The following is an 18521-nucleotide window of genomic DNA, read 5'->3' as shown; positions in this document are numbered from 1 at the left end:
CCAGGGGCCCCTAAAGGCTCCTGGTTCATTGTGGGCAGGGCCACAGCCAGGATTTTAGTGATGCTGAGGTCATGAGTTCAAGTTATCCCCCTCAAATGACCTCCTCAGAGGACCTAAAATAAAATAAAGTCTGTAAATACTTTCTAGTTATTTAAGTGTTTCATATTAAGTTCTGTGTGTAAAGATGATCCATCGTCCAGGTCATGGTGCTGCATGTCTACTGTAGGTGATAAAAGGCAGCTGGACTTGCTTTATGTCCTTGTCATCCCAAAGGCTTCTTCGGCCGGTCTGTGAGTTTTATCTCCAAACATTTTGAGGTCTAAAGCATTTAAATTTAGTTTCAAATTCTTCTCTACACTGTCAGGCAATATAATCATGGTGAGAAAATGCTGGATTATGTATTTAATTATTTTTTGTTGTTCTTAGATGAATATATTGAGCGTAATTTGTTAGAATATGAAACCCTCAATTTCCCAGAGAACAGAGAACTAAAGCTGGATGACCTAGTGGGCAAAACAGGCAACTGCCTCAGTTTGTCAGTTGGTTTTTGCAAATTTATTCGGGAAATTTGAACCACAAATACAATATCAACTGTGTCCTAACTGTGTGGCCTCATTATGTAGAGTGTCACTGTGTCAAACTCTAGTTTTGAAACCGCAACTATTTTAATTTACGGTGCTCACATGTTGCATCTTCCTAAAGTTGTATTTCATCCAATTTCCACGATGCTATGCTGTATTCCAGAGTACCGGCTAGTTTATGTCTTTGTGCAACATCTGTAGTGTGCTGTACGCTCTGTACTTGATGAGGCAACAGCAGGAGCCTGACAGCAAGTTTTTACAGGTTAATTCAGCCATGGCAAGGCCGTGACATCAGTGTCTTCAATGAAAGCTACAGTCCAGTAGCGAAGAGTCTGTGATAATTTGATGAACTGTGCGTTTGTTTGGGAATATGCACAACTATCTGCTGACATGATAAAGTTTAGGTACTGCTTAACCACATGATCTTGAGACCATGTGACTGATTATATAAGCTGATATATGGTGCATATTCCTGAATTTATCATGTTTAATCAAATAACCACATGTGGTGGCTGTGTAACATTTGAAGAGAAATGTAAACAATGTAAAGAGAGGAGGTTAATAGAGGCCCAGCAGCTCATTTTGGCTCTGTGGCCCTTCAAGCAAGTTAATCTTACATTTCATTTAACTGAATCCTGGTGATGATACCTGCCAGAAACCCCAAACAATTTCATGCCAAAGAACTCTTAAATGGATCTGATATGAACCACAGGCCTCCAATAACTTCACGTAGGAAGAGTTTTGCTGTTAGTTTTGACCAGAATTACACAGAAGGAGTGAAACCTGTGTGATTCTCTCAGTCTGTTAATCTGAAGCAGGTGCAGAAGTAAAGAAGTGCTCCTAACTTCACTGGGCAGCCCCACAAGGACCCCTGGAGGTCCCTGGACACCAGTTTGGGAGATATAGGTCACCTTTGTTAAATCATGTGTGTTGAAGCACAGATGAGGCTCCCAGACAGAATTATTCTGAGACGTGTGGATCTAAATCTGGATACATTCAGAAAACCAGATAACCATTGTTGAATGAACCAAAAACACAAAAAATACACCAACAACTCATACAAGCAGTGAAATAAAAAGTCTGACACACACACACACACAGAGCTCTGATTACTTGATTTCTTAATTTAATACTCACATACAGTACAGTATACACATAAGATTTCCTTTACATCTCACAAACACAAAAGCAAACAGTTAAATACGTAGATAACTTTAGCACCAGCGCAGAGTACTGATCACTCAGCTTTCTCTAAAACTCTTATTCATAATGATTTGTAAAATAAAACACCTTAGCTTGATCTCACTAGGCATGGCTTACATGTAATATCTTTACAGCAGCATTCACTTACAAAGGTTAATTGATTAAAAAAGGATGCATACTGTACACCAAAAGTGGTATACAAAAGCAATACTATATTATATACCCATTTACATGGTCGTTTTCGGTTTTCTCAGTGTAACATTTAAGTGTTTGGTGTCTTTTAACAACTTCTGTATCAACACTGATGCTTGATAAAAACATAGAAACATATGAATTTTAAAAAAACGTCCTTATGAGTATACATGGAGAGCCTATGGAGATAATTGGCATCTAACAATCTTGCATATTGAAACATAAATATATCACGTTCACGATGCTCTCGTTTTTCCTTATAGATATATATTAACAAGAGAGCTACTGTCTGTCTATGTAGGCTATGTTTTATTTCGGTTATACTGTTTTTTTTTAATATTAAAATTATAATTAAAAAAGAAATTCAATGGGAACATTACTCCTTTGTTGCACAGTAATGTGAAAAAATAGTATCAAAATGATTTTTTTTTTTTTTTAAAACCTCTCAATCAAAAAAGCAATGTAGTATTTAATGCACTGCTTTTCAGTACAGTTATAAATATGTTTGTCAGCTTGGTAAACGCGAGTAAACAAGATCATATTTGTGAGATTTGAGAAAGTGAGAGTAGCCTTAAGGTATAAAGTGTTTTCTGTTATACATTTCTTGTCAGATGATGAATTTTTATATATATATTTATATATATAATGAAATCTGCATGCAGCTGACAGATGTGCTGCACATGAAGGTTTGTGAGACTTGAAACGGTTTCTTACACTGGCCTTCTTAACTGGTTACGTTATGAAGGGTGCGTTTTTAGTTCAAAATCTGTGCCAAAGGTAAAGTAAGTAAAAAGAGAAGAGAAGAGAGGAGAAGAGAGGAGAAGAGAAGAGAAGAGAAGAGAAGAGAAGAGAAGAGAAGAGAAGAGAAGAGAAGAGAAGAGAAGTGAAGAGAAGAGAAGAAGAGAAGAGACGGTTTAAATTGTGATCACTACATGACATTATGGAAATCTTCAGCAAAATGTACTTTTGGATTTGACCCTTCTGGGTGAAAGAGAGACAGAGAGAAAGACAGAAAAAAAAAGGAATATCATGTAGGGGGGTTTCAGAACTTGGTCTGCTTTAGTTTGTCGATGTGGTAGCAAAGCTTCAAGGCCGGCCCCAGCTTCAGTCCGAGGTACTTCATGATCATGTCGCTCTTCAGGAGTAACAAGGCGTTTCCGTCGATCTCCTGGGAAAAGCAGAAGAGGAAGTCAGGAAAGAAATCTGTGACCAGCTGATGTGATTTCCATTCTGGAAGTTCATTAACGAGGCAGCCTGTCAGGAACACAATGAAAAAGGGGACTTACATGTTTCCTAAATACATCTGCATGAGGGCCGAGGGCCTGGGGATCCGCATCCCTGATGAACCAGACAACATCTTCCACAGACCAGGTGGATGGGTCTTTATTGGGTGGAGCCTTGGACTCTTGGGACTCTGGAGATGCATTATAACCTCCTGGAAAAAAAAATCAGCTTTACTTTAACTCATCAGGGGATATAAATCTCTGTTTTTTTTGTCCTATGACAACCTCTCACCTGTCCTGTTGCTCTCAGGGAACGTGTTCGGGCTGGTGGACGACTGCCTGCACATGCTCATGGAGGCCGAGCCGTTGGAGAACTGCTGTGATGAACGAAACCCGTAGGAGGACTTTGGCGAGTAAGAGGAGCTTATAGAGCTGAAAGCAGACTCCCCGGGGTCCACGGAGTAGCGTTTACCATCTGACTGGTCTAAATGGTAGTCCTCGGCCATAGATGTTTCAGCTAAAGACAAGATGAAGGCTATCAATAACAAAATCAGCACAAAGAATCTGTTTATATCAGCACAGTAGCTTTTACTGAGGAGGCAAAACGTATAAATACCATCTGACTGGTAGGAGCCACCACTGTGCTGGGTAATGGGCTGATCACTGAAGAGGTTTTCACAGTGCAAGCTGCGACAGAGCTTCTTCAGAAAACGAAGCACATAGTCGATGCTGTTCACTACGGGGAGGCTCAGAAGGTGCTGCTTCCCATCAAACGTGGCTGAAAGAGCAAAACAGGGGGGACCGCTTTAAACGGCAGTTCGGTTTAGATGCAATTTCTTGCAAATTAGGTCATTAATCGCTCACTAATGCATGTTTTTTTTTTTACTCAGTGAAGTGGTAAAAACCAGAAAGCAACACCTGAAGGAGGGTGTTTGCATGATACCTGATATTTTTTCTCCTCCGTAGCCTTGTGTGAGGAGAGTGAACACTGTTTTCTGCTGGAAGGCGCTGTCGATGCAGCCTTGGACGGCCTGCTGCAGCACCACGGAGGGCCTGTCGGGTCCAAAGTGATCAGGGAGCTGCTGGATCTTCTTCCTGTCCAGGTTGGGGCCTGTGTTGGCCTGCTTGTTGATGTAGATACAGACTGATGCAGGGGGGAGAGACAGAATGGGAAAGAAAAGTAAAAAATGTGGAAAGAAAAGAAAGAGTTTGATGCTTTTATTAACTTTTGTAGTGAGTTATGAGATCTTTTAGTGCCTTTAAATGAGGATTGGAAAGATAAAAGTGCTTCTTACATGTGTTTAGAGTGTTTTCCGTCCTACCTGTGAGCACCTGGGGCGTGGCAGAGTGGGGGATGGTGGCGGCATCCTGAGGAATGGAGCTCATATCGGGCTCAGGGGTGCTGCTGGGTGGAGAAATAGCCAACGGCGTCATCACCATCCTAGGTTTGAGCTGAAAAAGTAAGCAGAAGTAGGAAATGTTTTTGCATTCCTGTGTTTATTTTGGGCATATCATTTATTTACACATAGGCTACTAAATCATGTAGGGAGGAATGTAATAATCAGGATACCAAATCTGTTTAAAGCTGCAGTTTTTATGCTGCAGGATATGAGTTTTGTTTGTATTTATGAATAGAAAACAGACGTATTTGTCTATATAATGACTTCCTCTTTTGACATGGCATTATTTCCATAATATTTGACTACAGCTGAACAAAGCCTCAAAGTCTCTGTTACACTGGGGTCCCACCAAATCTGAGGGCTATGGAGCCTGTGAGCCTGTGTACACATGCATTTTTAAACATGCTGCATCCACAGACCACAGTCTCATCCCGTTTCTATTCCCCCCCCCATAATCTGGCTGACCTTGAAGCCCGGCTTTCTCCCCCTCTTCTTTGGCACTTTGAGTGGAGGGAGGGATTCAGGATACCGGTTGGGAAAATCCATCTTGGCGACATTGCGGAGCGGGGGTCTCCCTCTCTTCCTGCCTGGTATCTTCCCCGACTGGCTGGGGATGAAGGAGGGAGCCACTGCAGCTGATTGCATTTCACTGTTGTTGCCGTCTGATTTCTGTACTGTTGCTGCAGGTACACTCATTTGGAGCTGGAGACAAAGGAGACACAAACAACCAGAGAGCTCAAGCAGGAGAAACGTACAAAAACATACCACTTTGCTTGCACATTAACCCCCCTCCCCACCCCCCCCTTCCTCCTCTAAACAGCTACACACCACAGTGTTAGAGAGCAGCATTAGCATCAATTTAGAGCAGACACAGAGGAAGCAGAACGGCTTGGCGAAAGGTTTACATCAGCAGCAACATCCAAACACTAAAGAGACTGCAGAATACTCAGCTGAGCAATGCGGTGAGAGCAGCAGCATTTAGCAGAGCACCATAATAATGGAACAACACAAAAGGCAGCCATGCATGAGCTGTGGAGGAAACAGCACCTCCATCCTGCACTGATAACACACCAATAAACCTGAGAGAGGGAGAGAGAGAGAGAGAGAGAGAGAGAGAGAGAGAGAGCGAGAGAGAGAGAGAGAGGAGGGGGGAGGGTGTCTATTACCTGCTGTCTTCTATTGTGAAAACCAAGGAGCAAAGCCCTTTTTTTTCTTAAATCCCAGAAGCCTAAAGGTGACTAATAAGCGAAATCCCTCACAATGGAGAGAAAGCCATCTTTTTCTTGCTGTATGTAGCTCTTCCCCCCCCCTCCTCTCTCCGCTCTTCCTCGTCCCTTTTGGTTAACACTGCCGCTGTTGCCGCTGCTGCTGCTGCTGCTGCCACTGCTGCTGCTGCTAGGCACACAGGCTGCAGACATCTCATTAGACTAATGCATTCGGCAGTGGCAGAGGGAGGGGGAAAATTGACTTCACCATGGCTACCCGGCTATGAATTACCATTACGATGACAGCTTCCACCCTAATCTTTAAAAAAAAAACAAAAAAAAAAAAAAAAGGAAAAGAAGAAGCAGCAGGTATAAGAGAAGAAACATGTGGCACACCTCTCATGCAGCAGCAGCAGCAGCAGCTGTAGAGTGAACCTGCAATTTATACATTTAAAATTAATCCTGTTTTAGGGCAGATTTGACACAGAAACACAAAGGATGCAGCATGTAAACAAACAATATCCTGGTCAGCAGGCACTCACCATCCAAAACAGATGTGGACTGGAGGAGTATCCCTGCGCTCCTTTGCTGTATTTCCTATATTTTTCGTGCTTCCAATAGCAGAGCACGGACCTCAAAGCAAGGCGGACTCCACTGTAATACTGTATATGTGTGTGTGTGTGTGTGTGTGTGTGTGTGTGTGTGTGTGTGTGTATACAACAGAGACAGACAGAGAGCGAGTGACAGAGTGTGTGCATTAGAGAGAGAGAGGGAGAAGGGCTCCTCTGTTGTCATGGCAACAAGCCTCTAAGCCTTATAACACCCTCCCATGTTTTGTCTGCAACTCCAGCTCAGTGCTGTGGATGTATAATTAGACCGAGGACAGACTTTCTGCTGTTAATTATAATGAGAATATTCAACTGAAAGTATGAATAATATTCTTATAGTGGGTTTCTCCAACTGTGTGCATTTGACTGTAAACCTCCAGTCTTTGTAGCTTTTATTCAAACTGTAGTTATCTGATGTCACAAAATATAATTATATATATTAGAGCGGAAACAGTTGATTGACATATAATTTAGTAATGACATATTTGATAAGAGATTAACAATCATTCAAGTCATTTTTCAAGTTGTTTCCAGCTTCTCAAATGTGACGATTTGCTGTTTTTCACATCACCATAAATGGAATATCTTTGGGTTTTTGTCCCTTGATTGGACAAAAAAAAAGGAATTTGAAGATGCCACTTTGGGATCTGTGATTTTTTTGTAGCCATTTTTCACTATTTATCTGACATTTTATGTACCAAACAATTAATTGAGACAATTATGGGCAGATTAATTGATAATAACAATTATCATTAGTTGCAGCCCTAAATAATATGTTATAATTACCCTAATAATGTTTGCCTACCTCGTCTATTTGTGATTACATGCTGTGAAAATCTAATTTATCTTCATTTTTGTGTGTATATTGAAATTGCTTTATTTCCATCACTGCATTTTTAATAATATTTTAATATTCTTGCATTAGTTATATTGTTTTTTTCATTTCAGTGATGCACAACCAGTCAATATAGTATTTCACATTTAGGTGCTGCATTCAATGATTTGGACACAGGTGTATGTTTTCTAAATTTAGCCTGTTGTAAACTGAGACCACGCAACATTCATTTACCCCTTAATACATTTGGGTATTTCAGTAGGTGCTGCTACTCTAGCGGGTAATGGAGTCATAAATCTGTGTTATGCCAAAGCAGGTGGAGTGTGTGTATTGTGCAAGATTGAGATTGTGGCTGCAACTAACCTTTTTATTTATTTATTTATTTTAATTAATTGTTTAGTAATAAAATTTCCAAAAATAGTGGAAAAAATGGCGGTCACAATTTCTCTGAGCTCAAAAACCCAAAGATAGTCAGTTTACAGTGGTAGGCATATTTACTTGATAAATGACTTGAATCATTCATTGATGATCAAAATCGTCTAATCAATCAATCAACTAATTGTTATTAAGTAACATTAAAAAAATACATGTTAGAAAAGGAAAAAATAAAGAGCCTTGATAACTTTTACTCTTCTCAGCAAGTCTCAGATTGATTTTCTTCAAATTGTGGCTCAAAACTTTTGTTTACCACTGTATTTTATTCAATTATATTTAAAACTATTTATTCATGTATTGCACTTCACTATAATTTATTCTCCCGTTTAAACAGTTGTATTCAATTCTTTATTCTTCTTTATTTTCAAGATTTATCTCATTTTACTCTTTTAAAATCGCATTTATATGCCTTGTGTTTATTTTATATGATGTCTTAATGGCTTTTATGTCCTACATGAAGCTATTTTAATTGCCTTGTTGTTAAAAAGTGAATAAACTTGAATTTATCAGCACTGCTGCAACCAATTTTGATTGTCATAATGCTTAGTTTATAAAATGTAATAATAATAATAACTATTATTATTATTATTATTATTATTATTATTATAAATGTTGTTTTATAATAAGAAATATAAATGTCGCTCCCTGCCGGCTGAGAGCGACAACACTTCTGTGTGTCTGTGCGTTTATGAGTTTGCTAATAAAGTTTCGTTGAGGAAATTTGAAGCCAAGATGGCGGTGTGGGTGCCGCTGTCTCTAAAGATGTCACCCTCAGCTTCTCTGGGCTTTAGGTGTCTTCTGACAGAGAGACATTCCTCCAGAAAGCTGCTAAAATCTCTGTCAGACCTCTGCAAACGAGGTGAGGCGTTTTTTTGGTGAGTCGTTTTAGATATTGATCGTGTTAAACGTGTTTTTTGGTCTAACCTTATTAACCTACTGCTTAAAAGTCGACCTAGGTTTACTTTTAATTCATCTCGCGTAGCTAGTTTAAACTCTCAAAATAAACCTGTTTTACTTTTATGATAATTTACTATATTCAACCTTTTTTAAACTTACCTTGTTATGTTTTTCTTGCCCTGTCAGCTGTCAAACTAGCGTAGCTGTCACTTAACTAACCTTTGGTCGTTGTCCTCAGCAGCAACATTATCGTTAACTTTCCGCATCAATAAACTCGTTTTTGTGCAGGTCCGAGGGAGTAAATAAACCAGCTGAAGTTCCTGAACTGTCCGTGTTGTTGTTATTATATTAAAGGCTACACGGTGAAAGCCCAGCAGGCTTTGGAGGACAGCGGGAACAGCGCCGCCGGGTACAGCGGGCCTCTGGATCACTACTGCGGGCTAATCAGAGACGGGAGTCTGCGGGAGGATGAGCACCAGAAAACGGTGCTGCAGACGCTGGACAAGCTGCACAAAACACTCAGAGGATACAGCAACACACCCACATCCTTCTTCTCTAAGGTAGAGAAATCAAACACCCCGTGATGTTTTCATTTTCCTATTAAAGGACATGTTCACAATTTTTTCAAGTCTGTCTTAAAACAACAGTCAGGTGTCCATATGACCACTGAAAGACGTTTTCCTCGCTGTCATCATTCCTCCTGTTCATGTTGACCATTAACAGATCCCCTTCAAATGCACTCTCAGTGTAAGGGATGGGGTCCAAAATCCACAGTGTGTCCACACAGTCATTTAAAAGTTAATCTGAAGTTTATGAGGTGTGTACGCTTGCCTTTTTTTTTCTTTAGACTTTTTTTTTTTTACTGATCATTCTTCATCTTAGGCCTGCACATTTCATTCTTATTTATTGTGTTTTTTCTTATATTGCTTTTATTGTGATTGTTGTTGCTGCAGCAATTCCCTTTGTCCAAAATGACTTTTTACTAAAGGGAACAATAAAAGTGACCTTGACCTTTTATATGAGGCTTCAGCAGTCTTCAGTTAGTCATATCAAGAGGATATCTGCCAAATTTACAGTCTTTTTAGTATCAAATTCCTGACTGTTGTTTTAAGACAGACTTGAAAATTGTGAACCCGTCCTTTAAACTTCACTGTTTTTTGTTATCTAAGTTGATAAAGAGTTGTTTTATTATTACACAGTAGACTTATATTTATTTTTGCATAATTTTGCAACACCAGAATTCTTCTGATTTCTTTTTCTTTATTCATCTTTCAGTTTTTCACAAAACCTAAACCTCCAAAAGGTTACTACATCTACGGTGATGTTGGTAAGAGATATGAGCAGGAGAGACATACATCTAAATTACTTTTTTTTTGACAGTATTATGTGTAGGTTTGATCCTAACCTCACATGACCTTCATTGTTTCAGGCACAGGAAAAACTATGGTGATGGACATGTTTTATTCACATGTGGAGACTGAAAAGAAAAAGAGGGTTCATTTCCACGGCTTCATGTTGGATGTGCATAAAAGTGAGTACAATTCATGTTTGTAGCAATAATGCTCAGATGTAAAGCACCATTTAAAGCCAGTAGATGGCAGATAAACCAGTGAATAATGACATCTTTAGGATGAGGTGTCTCAAATCTAAAAAGTAGAAGATGTGCTCCAAGCTGTAAAAGCTGTTTTGGTGCAGTGGTAAAAAAAAAAATATTAGATGCATGTCCCTACGTTCAACACAACAGAGAAATCTTTAAAAAATCATAAATTTTCACCAGTTGTAAACACCGTCCACATTGTCAGTTAAAAAGGTTTCACCCTGTTTCTTCATTGTTGTCACTGTTGATCAATTGTTGAAAAACTCAGCAATGATACAGAAAAAGTAGATATACTGCTTACATCGCCAATTCAATGACGGAGCTTAGCTTGAGATATAATTTTATTTATTTTTTTTTTTTTACCATTTTTCTGTTCAGTTCAAGCCATTTAAACACATTTGAGGCAGAGTTTGTGCCACCAGAGGGCGACACTGCGTCTTGTTGTACTTGTGCTCATTCATTCAGCATTCACTCAGTCATTATGTCACCATAACAGGCAACACACTGATTCTGCAGCTCTATGCAGGGTGCTCTGTATCTTTTCCCTCCCACATTAGCTTTATTGAGAGTATCAATAAACAGGATTGTGACAAAAAAAAAAAAAAAAAATTTTAAATAATATTTTACACCCATGAAAGCCCTCATCTGTTCACATCTTCTCCTTCTCTCCTCCCATCTGAGATGATATGAAAACATAATAGCAATAATAATAGTGACATATACATGGAGTACAATGGATTAAACTATAAGGATTCAAAAAAATATATAATAAATAATAATAACATGGCATAAAAATATTTAAATATGACATCTGTACTTGTACAGTGAATATAAATTCACATCCAGTCTCAAGTATGTTTCCTTAACCTAAAAGTCTTTGTATCTATGACACTGTGCGTCCTTGTCAGTATTTGTGTCAGAAGTCAAATGTTGAGAATAATTTTGTAATTTCAGCATGTTTTAACAGCCAGGTGTTTTTTTTTTTTTTTTTTTACCATCAACTTAGCTGAACTTCATAAATGACTCAGAATGCCAAGAGGAAACACAGGCCTTCACACTTTCATCATAAACGTGGCAGCCTTTTATTCTAAGAACACCTAGGCACGTTTCAGTAGGAGTGAAATAGTGTACGTATGTTGTATCTGCATACAAGGCTGTCGTCTTTATTCAAAGTCAGTAGAACAAAGTGCTGTGGTTGTTGAGCTCTGCTTGTGTTTCCTGTTTTTGTCACCACATCTCGGTTTTGTTACATTTAAGGCACAGCTTACATATGTCTTATAGAGGATATGCATACTGCTGACAAAACAGTTGAGGGTCTATTCCCTTATTCCCAAGTGTCAAGTATCATTTTTGCTCTCACTCTGTGTTTTTTGCTGTATTGAGTATGTATAGCTGAACATTTTGTCAACCGAACTTACAGCCCTAATTAGAGAGGAGAGATGGAGCATTTATGTATTTTATTGTATGTATGTATTTATGTCTATTTCTTTATTCTTACACTTATTCTACAGATCTAGATCCAACACTAATGTTTTTTTCTTTTGTTGTTGTTTTTAAGGGATTCATCGACTGAAACAGAGTATGCCAAAGAGGAAAGCGGGAAAAATGGCCAAATCCTATGACCCCATTGCTCCTGTTGCTGAGGAGATTAGTGAGGAGGCTTGTCTTTTGTGCTTTGATGAGTTTCAGGTAATGATTTTCAGTGTTTCTACCACCACAGTATCAGTGCTGTTTGACAGTATCAGTAACCTCAGCAGTGTTGTTCATGCTTTGATTTTTTTATTTCTCACACATATTTCAGGTCACTGATATCGCTGACGCCATGATTCTCAGGCAGCTTTTTGAGAATCTGTTTCTGAACGGTGTTGTAGTTGTGGCCACTTCTAACCGTCCCCCTGAAGGTGAGCAGCAAGTAGTGTAACATATCCTTTTAAAAGTCTTTAAGTGTCTTCCCAGATGTTTTCAGACACTTCCAGATTCCTTTGTATGTCCCTGAGATGTCAACAGAACTTTAATTTGATTCAGTTAATTATATATGATCTAAAAAAGACACCAGTATGCCTCCATTAATGTGACAAAGAGAAGAAACTCTAAGATTTATATGTAATTTTCATCAAATTAAAACAACTGCTTAAACATGTTGTCTTTTTTAGCAATTTTAAATGCCTCATAATGACGTAATAATAATAATGCAGCCAAATATAGCCAAAGTTAAGATTAAACAGAACAATCAAACCATTTTATTTGCTCTTTTCCCTCAGACTTGTATAAAAACGGGCTACAGAGAGTCAACTTTGTGCCTTTCATTGCTGTGCTGCAGGTAAATAAAGTAAACTATATCTGTGACAAGCGTATTGAAATTTTGTCTCTGGATTTTAAAGGCACCTGTTGTTGACAATTTGTCCCTCACATGCAGAAATATTGCCAAACTCTTCGCCTGGATTCAGGGATTGACTACCGTAAAAGGAACAGACCCTCTGCTGGAAAACTGTACTTTCTGTAAGAAGTTCAATCAGTCGCTGAAAGCCCGTTTTTAAACTTTTAAAGTCATATAAATGTTTTTTTTTCCTAAACGTTTCCCCTGTTATATTTATTTCAGCTCCAGTGAGCCTGATGCAGAAGTGACTCTAGATAAGATGTTTGATGAACTGGCTTTTAAGCAGAATGACAGTAAGTCGAGTTAAAAATACTATAGTTAACATTTTATCTGTATTACTGCAGAAATTGCAACATTTTTTTAAAATTAAGATTAACATTTTACTTTTCCCCCCGACAGTAACTCGACCAAGAACTCTGAATGTCCAGAACAGGAAAGTCCGTCTGAACAAAGCGTGTGGGACCATTGCAGACTGTACCTTTGAGGAGCTGTGTGATAGAGTGAGTCCAACATCTTTGTCATATTTATTGCTCTGAGATTTTTTTCTTTTACTATTGTATCCAACAAGGATACACTGATTCACAAAAATCTGGTTTTTGCTCACTTGTCAGCACATTATTGTTGTGTTGAGTGTCTAATATCAAAAATAAAAGAACACTCGACAGTGAGGATATCTATTTATTTATGGACAAAGCATTTCCAGATGTTTTAGATTGCTGTCAGGTTATAAAATCCTTATAAACTCTCATGTTGCCTTAAAATATCCCTTGATATCTCTGTGTGACTGTATGACAGTGTCACATACTCTCTATCTGCTTGTTTACTTGCTTCATTGAGGCTTTTTTATGGTAATATTGCATAAAATATTAAAATTCTAAGACCATTTCTGTTTGTTTTATTGTTGCACTGTGGCAGCAAATACAACAAATTGGATCTATTGTTTATCTCCTGAAATTCAGCTTCAGCTTATTTGGTCTCATATGAAAAACTGGATCAGAGGGTTAAATAATTCTTGGCTTTACAACATGTGTTTAAATGATAAAGTCTGTAGAGGTGGAAGAAGTTTGAAGCAATCTATAGAGATGGAGAGGATCTGGGGCAAAACTAAATGGAGACGGATGTATTTATAACATTTAATCACATAAAAAAACACTGAAATGTCACGTTTACAGTAAGTTAAGCCTGTAATGTTCTAGTAAAGGATGCACTTCAATGTGACTGAAGATCAGAAATCCTGCTCTTGAAAGCTTTAATGAATAATAAGGTAACATCCAGTGTTTGAATGTGATGTTTCAGCCTTTAGGGGCCAGTGACTACCTTGAGATATCCAGGCTGTTCGACACCGTCTTCATTCGACACATTCCTCTGCTGACGCTGAACAAGAAAACTCAAGCCAGGCGGCTCATTACGCTCGTGGATGCGCTCTATGACAACAAGGTACACCGCACGGACACTTTAAACACTGACTTCAGCTTTTCCTTCATGATTTAACAATGAATCTTCTCCTCGTTTCAGGTTCGAGTGGTGATCCTTGCCGATCACCCGCTGGAGGATATTTTTGTACACGAGGGGGATCACAGTCATGATGAGAGCCACATTCTCATGGACGATCTGGGGCTGAAAAGGGTAAGAGTTCAGATTCTGTTCTTACAGCTAAACCAGTTTTTCATGTTGGGTGTGTACTTGCAGTTGTAAATGTAGGTAATTAAGCTGGCTGAGGTGTTTGGCTGCCGGTGAGTAGAGCTTAAAACACATAACAGCACAAAAAAAATCCTGTGTTAACCAGTTATTCAGTCTGAAAGTCCTGAGTACATACAGTACCTCCACTTAGACTGCACAATCCTATTTTAATAATAACAGGTTGAGTCATTTTAAAACTGCAATAAATATACGTCAAAGTTAGATAATCATGGAATACATGTCCCAGATTTTCTTTCATTCCAGTAAGAACAGCTGCCAGTGTAAAAATGGAGGAGAAAATGTCCCAAAATGCCTTAAAAAAATCCTGGACCCTCATCTTCCTGTCCACTGAATTTCATTGAAATCTGTCAAGTTTTTGTGATTCGAACAAACTGACAAACAATCAGGAATGAAAACATGCTAGTTAGAGGTACAAAATCTATTCTGTCTGTATATAGATATAAAATTATTTCATCCGTGTTTCTAGTGCACCGATCAGGCTTGTTCTGATTTATTTCAGGATTTAAAACCTTTATTTTTAGAAGAACAGTAAGAAACAAGGGAAACAACTAGAGCTGAAATTATAAATCCACCTGTCAATCAACAATTTGTCAATTCTGCAACTTGTTGGAGTCATTTTTCAAGTAAAATACCAAACATTTGAAGCTTCTTTAAATATGTGGATTTGCTGCTTTTCTTTGTCCTGCATAATAGTCCACTGAAGATCTTTGGGTTTTGGACTGATTTGTACAGCATATGTTTCTTTGACATTGGGAAATTGTGATCGATATATCAACTATTCATTAATCTATAATGAAAATAATCTTTCCTATAAATATTATTAGTCCTAGAAAACAGACTGGCATCAACTCAACGCAGTGACAGTTTCATCTCTGCAGTGTTAATGAGCTTTTCTGATGTGGGAAAATGTCTTGCAATTGACCTTTAACATACATACAGACATTCAGACATGTCTTAGCACAGGAAGCACAGGTGTAATGAATACTATCAATAACTGCTGTATTACATTTAGTTGTCCTGTTATGAAGGTCCTGGTAATGTGTACTTTTGTTACTGAAAAATACAATACAACGTGTTCAACTCACAATAATAACACAGGGTGCTGAATCCTTAAAGTAGTGAAAATGAATTAAAAAGGGCTAGGACAGCACAACTAGTACTCAATTTAATTGAATTTAATTTTTGGGAATGAAACACATGTCACTTTGGCGATGGGAAATTGTTCGGGAAGGAAACGTCCATGTGGGAATTACAAATAAGTAAACTAAGTGTGCTGTCCTCGCCCTTTTTTATTCATTTTCACTACTTGTGTTACTGAGCCATCAGAGTTACGGCTGTGCTTTTCCTGCAATGACGACTTAAAATGTCTGCTGTGAAGAAGCAGTGGTGTAAAGACTATAATGCACATTGATTTTCTTGTATTTTTTACTGATGTAATGCAACATTTCCAGTAAATAAAAAAACATAATGCAACACCAGACATACTATTACAGTGAAGAACAGGTAATGGAACAAACAGAACAAACATGGAAATGGTGTACATAAAATAATAAACACATAAATACAACATAAATAGCACATTTAATAAACAAAATAATGTTTATTTCTTTATACACATTGAAAAAATTTGACCAAACTTCATAAAACTTCCTTTGGTAGCTATTTGTCCTTGTGATTAGAGATTCGAGGGAGGCAATGTCCGTCATTAATTTTAATTATTTAGCAAAATCAGGCTTCGTCCGACTCTTCCAGTGGCAGAGAACAGGTCTCGAAGCACAGATAAAGCCTGCTGATGGAAGTCTAAATTCTTGTTTGGCTATATGTAGTGGTAAAAGAGGCCTGACTCCACATACACACATGCTTTGCCTCAGAGAGAATCAAACCCCCAACCTTTGTAGAGACAGATGACGCTATCCTGAGTTACACCTAAAAACTACAATTTAATTTTGTTGTTGTTTACCAGGAAGACGCCAGCAGTCTGTCCATCTTCAGCGGAGAAGAGGAGATGTTTGCCTTCCAGAGGACGGTTTCTCGACTCACGGAGATGCAGACGGAAGAATACTGGTTGGAGGGGGACAGAAGCATGAAATCACAGGCGTAACATTTGGGAGAAATCGACCGTATTAAACAAGCTACATACTCCATAAACTGTAACTACTTTCTGGCAGAAACAGCCCAGACAGACCACTACTCCTCCTCTTCATCCTCTCTGACGCAAACCCAATGGGACTAATGTTGTACAGAAAGTATTTATTGAAATCTTTAAGCCTTTTATCATGCTCAATGTGACATTGCACTTTACGGATCATTTTTTAAGATGGACCTTTTGGGGTGGCATGTTGCTTTTAAACTCAGTATTTACTTTTATAAATCTCTGGGAAAGAGCTTGAGGACTTTTGGAAATGGAATCCCAAAAGACTTTTATGAAGATTTAAGGGACGTTTAAATCAATCTCTTTTGAGATATGTAATGTTTTTGAAACTGTAATCGCTCTAAATGAGTTGTATATGATTCTAACACAAGTGGAAATACAGTGGCAGCAGATTGATTTGAGGATTTGAAACTCTTGTCTTTTTTTTTTTTTCTCCCCCCCTTGATTTATGTGGCTGATGCTTGCCAAAGTTTTGTCTTAACACGTTTCACAGATGCACTACACATCAACGTTCAGCCTCATTTATTGGTATTTTCATTTGGGGAATGAAAAGGAAACATAAAAGATGTATCACAGGAAGTGTTTTTACATATTACATCCAGGGCACTTATGTTTTCATGTATCTGCCTTCATAAATGAACAGTAGACACTATGAAACTGTTTGCCAATTTACATTACTTACAGATCTGTAATGCAATAAACAGTGTTCCACTGCTATGCATTACATCTGATTATGTTTCAATTCAACCCATTTTTATGTAGAAAAACTGTCAAATTTAATGGTTTTAAAACATCAGTCAGCCTTCAAAACCCACTGTGTGTTGTATGTGTGTGATTGTAGAATATAAACTCCTCTACAGGTCAAATTCCCATAAACAAAACTGAGGACATGACACGTCCTTGTTGGTATTTATCTACAGCTCTGGTTGACGGTAAGAAAATTATATAGAATTTATTTGTTATTTGTGACAAGCCTGATGGCCTTGTTTTTATTATATTCTGACAAATGTCATACAGACTTTATCTTTAAAAACTAAAAGGAGACATTAGCAAAACGAGCCAAATGTTTAAACATGTTAATCATCCCTGAACTGCAGCGACACCTGTCCTTCTCAATCTAATGCAATTCAATACAGCAGCCCAGCAGCAAATAAAGACATTAACCTCTGAGTCATATTTATCCTCTGAGAGTTTTGATTCAGATCTGTGGTCATTTATGAGGCTGTAAATTATAGTGTTGCTGTGTTGGATTGGTTTATATTACAACAGGTGGACATTATTTTTGTATTTAATGGCACCTATGTTGTTTTTTTCCACATTCAACATGCTGCTTTAAAGGACCAATGTGTAAGATTTAGTGGCGTCTAGCAGAACAAACTTGGCAGAAATGGAATAAAATATTCATAAGGATGATTTAATTAGTGTATAATCACCTGAGAATAAGAAACATGTTTTTGTTACCTTAGAATGAGCCCTTTGTATCTACATAGGGAGTGGGTCCCATTATACCATGGATGTATTATAAGAGCTGGATACTGGACTAAAAATGGCGCCCATTCAGTCCTATAGGAATTGCTCGGCTGGCGCATACACCAAAAAAAGTTTCCAGGTTTGCCAGTTTGAGGAAAGTTTTACAAATATAAAACCTCCATGGATCAAAAGTTCACAATAGAAAGAGTCGTAATTGACGTTGTTTGCAGTTCAAGGTGTCCTGTCAACTGTTTTACAGACGTCTCTTTTACAATGGTCGTCTATGGGGAAAAGGCTTTTTGGGCCGCAGGGGGGATTTTTCACTGCAATACCGTGAGTGACCACTGAGAAAAATGGCTGCAAAATTGAGTGGCGGCGCCTTATCCAGCTCTTATGATACATCCATGCCTTATACAGAGGCCACCATGTTGCACCGTCATGTTTCTACAGTAGCCCAGAATGGACAAACCAAACACTGGCTCCAGAGAGGGCCTTTCACATTTTTCGCGAATTTTGCAGAAACCATAGGTAGGTACACTGGTCCTTAAAAGGTGCAGTGTGTAGGATTTAGTGGCATCTAGCAGTGAGGTTGCAGATTGCAACCAACTGAATACTCCTCCCTTTGCTAGCATGTAGGAGAACCTC

The 18521-nt window shown here is 38.3% G+C and overlaps 2 protein-coding genes across 7 annotated transcripts; one reads left to right on the top strand and one right to left on the bottom strand.

Moving 5' to 3' along the window:
- Positions 1-1690: 1690 nt before the first annotated feature.
- Positions 1691-9042, bottom strand: LOC122997935 (sex comb on midleg-like protein 4). 6 transcript variants are annotated; one of them, XM_044374333.1, is made up of 9 exons: positions 8799-8927; positions 6201-6239; positions 5065-5301; positions 4522-4651; positions 4143-4343; positions 3816-3977; positions 3492-3716; positions 3263-3411; positions 1691-3144 (listed from the first exon to the last, which is right to left on the bottom strand). In XM_044374333.1, the coding sequence occupies exons 3-9, from the start codon at positions 5293-5295 to the stop codon at positions 3019-3021; spliced, it is 1224 nt and encodes a 407-aa protein (XP_044230268.1). In that variant the 5' UTR covers positions 5296-5301; positions 6201-6239; positions 8799-8927; the 3' UTR covers positions 1691-3018. The 6 variants fall into 6 exon arrangements, with proteins under 6 accessions (XP_044230268.1, XP_044230266.1, XP_044230267.1 ...); XM_044374331.1 differs by lacking the exon at positions 6201-6239 and having other exon boundaries at positions 8799-9042; XM_044374332.1 differs by lacking the exon at positions 6201-6239 and having other exon boundaries at positions 8739-8927.
- afg1la (AFG1 like ATPase a) lies at positions 8304-16807 on the top strand (the record flags this gene model as incomplete). The annotated part of the gene is made up of 13 exons (XM_044375492.1): positions 8304-8541; positions 8934-9139; positions 9855-9906; positions 10009-10110; positions 11735-11865; positions 11978-12077; positions 12438-12496; positions 12593-12675; positions 12776-12846; positions 12953-13053; positions 13850-13990; positions 14069-14179; positions 16218-16807. Coding segments are annotated over 13 exons (1533 nt in total), but the record flags the coding sequence as incomplete, so codon positions are not given.
- Between the last annotated feature and the right edge of the window lie 1714 nt (positions 16808-18521).

The sequence above is a fragment of the Thunnus albacares genome, chromosome 15 (assembly GCF_914725855.1).
Source record: "Thunnus albacares chromosome 15, fThuAlb1.1, whole genome shotgun sequence".
In the NCBI taxonomy this organism is placed as follows: Eukaryota; Metazoa; Chordata; class Actinopteri; order Scombriformes; family Scombridae; genus Thunnus; species Thunnus albacares.
Note: the sequence above shows the minus strand (reverse complement) of the source record. Positions and strands in the feature narration are given on the sequence as shown.

Excerpts from the sequence above, each read along its gene's own strand:
- LOC122997935 (XM_044374330.1), bottom strand. The coding sequence starts at position 5,454 with ATGCTAATGCTGCTCTCTAACACTGTG. Across the intron at positions 5,302-5,427 it reads TGCTGCTCTCTAACACTGTG|CTCCAAATGAGTGTACCTGC; the intron begins GTGTGTAGCTGT and ends CTTTGTCTCCAG. Across the intron at positions 3,717-3,815 it reads TGGCTCCTACCAGTCAGATG|CTGAAACATCTATGGCCGAG; the intron begins GTATTTATACGT and ends TCTTGTCTTTAG.